This window comes from Coregonus lavaretus (genome assembly GCF_964263955.1).
Source record: "Coregonus lavaretus genome assembly, chromosome: 4".
In the NCBI taxonomy this organism is placed as follows: domain Eukaryota; kingdom Metazoa; phylum Chordata; class Actinopteri; order Salmoniformes; family Salmonidae; genus Coregonus; species Coregonus lavaretus.
In genome coordinates, this window is record NC_139991.1 from 77,947,729 (window position 1) to 77,954,606 (window position 6,878).

Below are 6,878 nucleotides of genomic sequence, written 5' to 3' on the forward strand. Positions count from 1 at the left end.
TGCTGAATTGAATGTCATTGAGAAAACAGAAAGGTGTCATAATGTATTTTTTCACAAACATCCTTTTTGAATTTAAAAGTAATCCAAGAAGTAATCATTTAGTTTTTCAAAAGTATCTGTAATCTGATTACAATATTTTTGCTGGTAACGTAACTGATTTAGTTTTGTCATCAGTTACCCAACCCTGGGTCCTTCTATGTTATATTAAACCCAGACGTTATATTTGTATAACGATATATAATAACAATATATTAGGTTTGCCAATCCCCAAGTAAAAGGTCCAAATGTTGTTGTTGACTTCATCTTTATTTGATTAGGCCTTAATTTATAAAAAATGTTACAAAAACGACATTGTCTGACTTCTTTCAAAACCACATAATGTACGGTGCACCATACCAAAAATAGACAGAAATAATATGACCCTCAGCTTCAACAAACAATCCGAGACCTTCTTCAAAAAGTCCTAGAGAGCAACTCGTAACAAAGAGTCTCTGTATTGTCACTATGTCTGTTAGGGAGGAAACACCAGAACGAACGCCGGCCACGCGCAGTAAATTACCTGCTAGGTGTGGACGAACGGTGGCAATTCAACAGAATAATTGGAAAATGAACAGAAAATGACGGCCGATGATCTGTGGCCCGCTGCCATTCGTCAACACCCAACAGGTGCTGCTTTTAGCTCTTTCTGCTGTTTCCTTCCTAAGGTTCTGTTATTCTGCTGGAGGAGGTGGGTCTAGTCGTGGCAGCACTGGGAGGATGAGGTTCCCGAAGGAGGAGTCTTGAGTGATGAAGAATCCAGAAGAGTGAGCATGTGCATGCTGAAACAGAAACAGGAAGGTTAGCTACACAGTGTTTTCCACCAGTACATAGAGTAGCCACCAGTACACAGAGTAGCCACCAGTACATAGAGTAGCCACCAGTACATAGAGTAGCCACCAGTACATAGGGTAGCCACCAGTACATAGAGTAGCCACCAGTACATAGAGTAGCCAGCCAAATAGAAAAAGTAGCCAGCCAGGCGCCCCCCGTGCCGGAGGGGGGTGGCCTCCACGGTTAGATTGTGTTTGCCAAAGAAGATCTAATGTGGCGGCCTTTTGCCTTGATTCCATCCGAAATACACAGCGAAATTATTGAATACTTTTTTTTAACTTTACCTCCCAGATTGGAAAAAATGTGTTGTGGTATTGTGTAGAAAGACATGACTTTACAATTTAAATGACTGAAAATGTATAAATTCAGTGTTAGTTGTTTGGGATATCATCTAGGTCCCTCAAACTCAACTCTGGACCTCGAAGCCAGTTCCACTCCATTAAAAAAAAACTGTTACCCCTTAAATCAGAGACTGATTTAGACCTGGGACACACATAAAAATCAAAATAAACATTTAACCTGTCTTCTCTTGAGATTAAAGTCTTATTTACAGTTTTACTGCAAGATATGAATTGCTAGGATGTTTGTTCTTCAAATTATGTATTTTATTAAAACAGAAAAATGAAGTAAATAGCCCACATTAACTTGAAAAATAAATGTAAAGGTTAAATAGAAAAAATAAAAAAGCTTATCAGTCTTAATTATTAGATATTTCTGATTTTACATAGCCTAAATTAATTTCAAAAAATATCATTAAGTAGGGCCCTATAAAATCTGTTTTATTTTTTTTGCCCGATTCCATTATCTCTGTTTTTTGTCTTCCAGGTTTCTTGTCTCAAATCACACCTTTTTTTTTTAAATAGAAAAACATTGGATGTTCTAAGTCCACACATTTGCTTAAACCACATCAGGAGACCACTTTTGAGGTCTGGGGAAAATCTGAGAAATGTTGATTTTGCGGTGTAGTTCCCCTTTAATTCAACACCTAGCTGTTGTTTAACCTGTTTAGTAGAATTTTCTAAACAAATACCCACTGGATTGATGAAAATAATCATGACATTCTAACAGGTAGGCATAGGCACTTTGTAGTTAACATTTAATTGAAAAGGTTTTTGGGAAAGCCTTTCCATCGACCAGAAGACCGTTTTTGTTAGCATCATCGCTAACGGCTACACGAAGTGGCATACGCGCATACCGCAGACAGAGGGGGGCATACCGCACTCAGAGGGGGGCATACCGCAGACAGAGGGGGGCATACCGCACTCAGAGGGGGGCATACCGCACTCAGAGGGGGGTATACCGCACTCAGAGCACACAGAGGGGGGCATACCGCACACAGAGGGGGGCATACCGCACACAGAGGGGGGCATACCGCACACAGAGGGGGGCATACCGCACACAGAGGGGGGCATACCGCACTCAGAGGGGGGCATACCGCACACAGAGGGGGGCATACCGCACACAGAGGGGGGCATACCGCACACAGAGGGGGGCATACCGCACACAGAGGGGGGCATACCGCACACAGAGGGGGGCATACCGCACACAGAGGGGGGCATACCGCACTCAGAGGGGGGCATACCGCACACAGAGGGGGGCATACCGCACACAGAGCACACAGAGGGGGGCATACCGCACACAGAGGGGGGCATACCGCACACAGAGGGGGGCATACCGCACTCAGAGCACACAGAGGGGGGCATACCGCACACAGAGGGGGGCATACCGCACACAGAGGGGGGCATACCGCACACAGAGGGGGGCATACCGCACTCAGAGGGGGGCATACCGCACTCAGAGCACACAGAGGGGGGCATACCGCACACAGAGGGGGGCATACCGCACACAGAGGGGGGCATACCGCACTCAGAGGGGGGCATACCGCACTCAGAGGGGGGCATACCGCACTCAGAGGGGGGCATACCGCACACAGAGGGGGGCATACCGCACACAGAGGGGGGCATTCTCGTTGCCTCTTCAGAAAGTTCAGGAAATGTGAATGGCTGATGCATTCTGATCATGTCTTATGATAAACTTGGGCAAATTAATTCATTTTCAACACATTTAGTTAATTCCCTACTAAAGGTAAATACATATTTTAATATTGTTGAATTCCATTTTAATGTCTGGATTTCGTGAGGGCCCTAAATACTTGGACCAGAATGAGATTCTCATTACATTTACATTTTAGTCATTTAGCAGATGCTCTTATCCAGAGCGACTTACAGGAGCAATTAGGGTTAAGGGCCTTGCTTAAGGGCACATCGACAGATTTTTCACCTAGTCGGCTCTGGGATTAGAACCAGCGACCTTTCGGTTACTGGCACAACGCTCTTACCCACTAAGCTACCTGCCGCCCCCATTCTCCACTACCAATTGTTCCTGCAGTGATGATTCACCATCTTCATTGAATGTTTTCATGATTTATCTGCAGATAATTAATAACATAATAGATGTATTATCAAAAAGACTAGGCCTACCAGTAGTAAAGACTAGGCCTACCAGTAGTAAAAATTAGGGAACCAAATGAACATCTCCCTCACCGATGTGATTCGGTTGACGAGACGAGAGTCACTCACTTCTCTGCAAAGCCCCGACATCCTAGGAAAGGAAACCCAGGAAATCCTTTGGTGTCCAGATGCCGTGGACATATAACCATGCTGATTTATGAATGGCAAAGAGTTTTAGGATAGGCTTGGGCGGTATACCGTATACCGGGGTATTTGGAAATAGCCACGGGATGGTTTTTCAATACCGTTAACTATTTATTTGAAGTGTTTTAATAAATTATAATATTTGTGGCTACTTTTTAAGTAAATACCTTAGGGCTGTCCCTGACAACAACAACAAAAAAGTTCATCAACCGAAAGTCATCTGTTCTTTCAAGCAATAGATTGCTAGAAAAATGTAAACGTGTATATTTCCATATATAGACACACCCTATTTGTTTTAATAAAATCAACTATATGCATTGAGCTTGTATCTACTTTTATCCCATACACAGTTGCTACCCATTATTGATTGTCACTCATCCACCACCATATAATCTACCTCCTTGGTGTAGTGTGGCACCCTAGCCAGGCCATTCCATCACGCACCCATCCTAAGATTAGCACCAGTGGCCCCCCAATCTATCTTGGCTCACTGACCTTCTATTCCTCCCTCGTGACACCACTAACACATGGTGTGTCCTTGTCCTGTGTCCACATACAGCTTATGAGCTGCACATTCATTAATGAATGTTGTATATCAAATCATCATAACAACACCTTAGTGTCCTCAAAGCTCATCACTAAGCTACGGACCCTGGGACTAAACACCTCCCTCTGCAACTGGATCCTGGACTTCCTGACAGGGCGCCCCCAGGTGGTAAGGGTAGGCAACAACATTTACATTTACATTTACATTTTAGTCATTTAGCAGACGCTCTTATCCAGAGCGACTTAAATTATTGAGTGCATACATTCTTTTTTCTTTTTTTCATACTGGCCCCCCGTGGGAATCGAACCCACAACCCTGGCGTTGCAAACGCCATGCTCTACCAACTGAGCTACATCCCTTCCGGCCATTCCCTCCCGGGGGCCCCTCAGTGGTGCGTGCTTAGTCCCCTCCTGTACTCCCTGTTCACACACGACTCCAACACCATCATTAAGTTTGCTGACTACACAACGGTGATGAGACAGCCTATAGGGAGGAGGTCAGAAACCTGTCCGTGTGGTGCCAGGACTACAACCTCTCACTCAACGTGAGCAAGACAAAGGAGTTGATCGTGGACTACAGGAAAAGGAGGGCCGAGCACGCACCCATTCACATTGACAGGGCTGTAGTGGAGTGGGTCGAGAGCGTCAAGTTCCTTGGTGTCCACATCACTAACAAACTATCATGGTCCAAACACACCAAGACAGTCGTGAAGAGGGCACGACAAAGCCTATTCCCCCTCAGGAGACTGAAAAGATTTGGCATGGGTCCTCAGATCCTCAAATAATTATACAGCTGCACCATCGAGAGCATCCTGACTGGTTGCATCACCGCCTGGTATGGCAACTGCTCTGCCTCCGACCGCAAGGCACTACAGACGGTACGGCCCAGTACATCACTTGGGCCAAGCTTCCTGCCATTCAGGACCTATATACCAGGCGGTGTCAGAGGAAGGCCCTGAAAATGGTCAGACTCCAGCCACCCAAGTTATGGATTGTTCTCTCGCTCTGCTACCGCACGGTAAGCGGTACCGGAGCACCAAGTCTAGATCCAAAAGGCTCCTTAACAGCTTCTACCCCCAAGCCATAAGACTCCAGCTTCAAGTTGAATCTGTGCTGGAAATTCAATACTTGACTGAGGGACCTTACAGATGTTGTTTGTATGGGGGACAGAGGAAGGGGGAGTCGTTTTAAAAATCATGTCAACCCCTATTACTTCACACAGAGTGAGTCCATATAACTTTATGTGATTTGTTAAGCCAAACATTACTCCTAAACTAATTTCAGCTTGCCTAAACAAAGGGGCTGAATACTTATGTAACGACTATATTTTATTTATCAAATTGTTTATAATAAAAATGTAACTTTGTAACAATAAAATGTTTAGAGGGGTCTGAATACTTTTGCAAGGCACTGTAAGCCCCAAAATAGATTGTATTTGAAAATAACATTCATTTGATGTCTTGATTACATTGACACGATCACATCGCTTAATTTTTTTGTCGTGGGAATATTTGGGAACAGATTTCCTAAATTAAACTCATTTTTAGCTGAATTCCTAGTAATTTTACAGTCTTTATTTAAAAAATAAAATAAATCACTCGCATGTTGCCGAACCCTGCCTTACTGTATATATAGAGATCATGCAGAATGGCTCTGGAGCCACCTATGACCCTCTTGAAAAACTTCCGAAATGCATCCTTTCATCCTACTGTCCTTGAAGAAATCCCAGATCTGTATTGGTTGGATTGGTTTAAGTAATAGTGTGGTCACCTCGCTCACACCCGTCCAATCACTTACAGATCTATGCTTAGTCCAAGGAAACAAGGAAGGAAGGGGTGCATTTCTGAAATGTTAGAATGAGGTCTCACCTGCAGAGCTGCTTTCTGCTGGGCAGCGATGTGCTGCTGCTCCGCGTGGTCTCTGAAGTCTTTATTCAGGGCTGGTCTGGAGAGAGGGATGCTGTTGGAGAGAGGGATGGAGAGATATGGGTCAGGGGCTACACTGGGGCCTATGTCCCAAACGGCATCCTATTCCCTATATAAATGCAGTACTTTTGACCAGGGCACATAGGCCTCTGGTCAAAAGGAGTTAACTCTATGGGACGCAAGCAAGGTTTATATCACTGACGCGCAAGATGCTTCCAGATACCTGGCTCCAGGGTTATTCATGGAGGAGTTTTGTATCAAGCGTCTCTTCTCCTTGTCCAGTTCAGCCAAAATGGCAACACGGTTCTTGTTCTGAAATCCTGAGTAGAGGGGGGAAAAAAAACATTATCAACAAAGTAATGTTACAGACGTGCAGTGCTGTTGAAGAAGACTCGCCATCAGCAAGCAGCACAAAACGCCCTGGGTCAGCGCTACCTGCTAGCTATACTACCCTGCCTTTCTTGACTTACCCGCTCCGGGTGCAGGCGAGGCCATGTCGGAGAAAGTGACTGCAGCCGAAACGTTACAAAAGATAAGAGCACAGCGCTAGCTAGCTAGCATTAGCACTGGGACAGATTGGACGGGATCGGCCAAGGACAGCAGCTGTTTTCAGATGTTCACTATTGTTCAAATAGCTACGTAACTATCACAAAGAACCGTATGCTTGAGTTCCACGTAAATACTTTGGTAGATACAGGAAACAAACCGCAACAAACAAAAAAAACCCGGTCTTACTCCTCCGGTGCGCTCGTGTGTTTACAAAAGTCACGTGACCACTAAAGCAAAAGGGCGCGTTCGAGCGGATCGTTTCTGTCACCTTGGAGACTATCGACCGGATCAACGTTTATTGCAGGCGCACCGAAATGCTCGTGTTTCTTCTTCT

The 6,878-nt window shown here is 44.8% G+C and overlaps 1 protein-coding gene across 1 annotated transcript; it reads right to left on the reverse strand.

Moving 5' to 3' along the window:
- Positions 1 to 295: 295 nt before the first annotated feature.
- LOC311127632 (SOSS complex subunit C) lies at positions 296 to 6,878 on the reverse strand. Its single transcript, XM_084159458.1, has 4 exons — positions 6,466 to 6,878; positions 6,219 to 6,315; positions 5,939 to 6,029; positions 296 to 818 (listed from the first exon to the last, which is right to left on the reverse strand). Exons 1-4 carry the CDS (start codon positions 6,488 to 6,490, stop codon positions 711 to 713), a joined length of 321 nt encoding a protein of 106 aa, XP_084015584.1. The 5' UTR covers positions 6,491 to 6,878; the 3' UTR covers positions 296 to 710.

Bases quoted from the DNA above. Each gene is read 5' to 3' on its own strand.
- LOC311127632 (XM_084159458.1), bottom strand. From the start codon at position 6,490: ATGGCCTCGCCTGCACCCGGAGCGG. The intron at 6,030-6,218 runs GTATCTGGAAGC...TCTCTCCAACAG, and splicing joins ATGAATAACCCTGGAGCCAG to CATCCCTCTCTCCAGACCAG. The intron at 819-5,938 runs GTGAGACCTCAT...TTTCTGTTTCAG, and splicing joins AGCAGAAAGCAGCTCTGCAG to CATGCACATGCTCACTCTTC.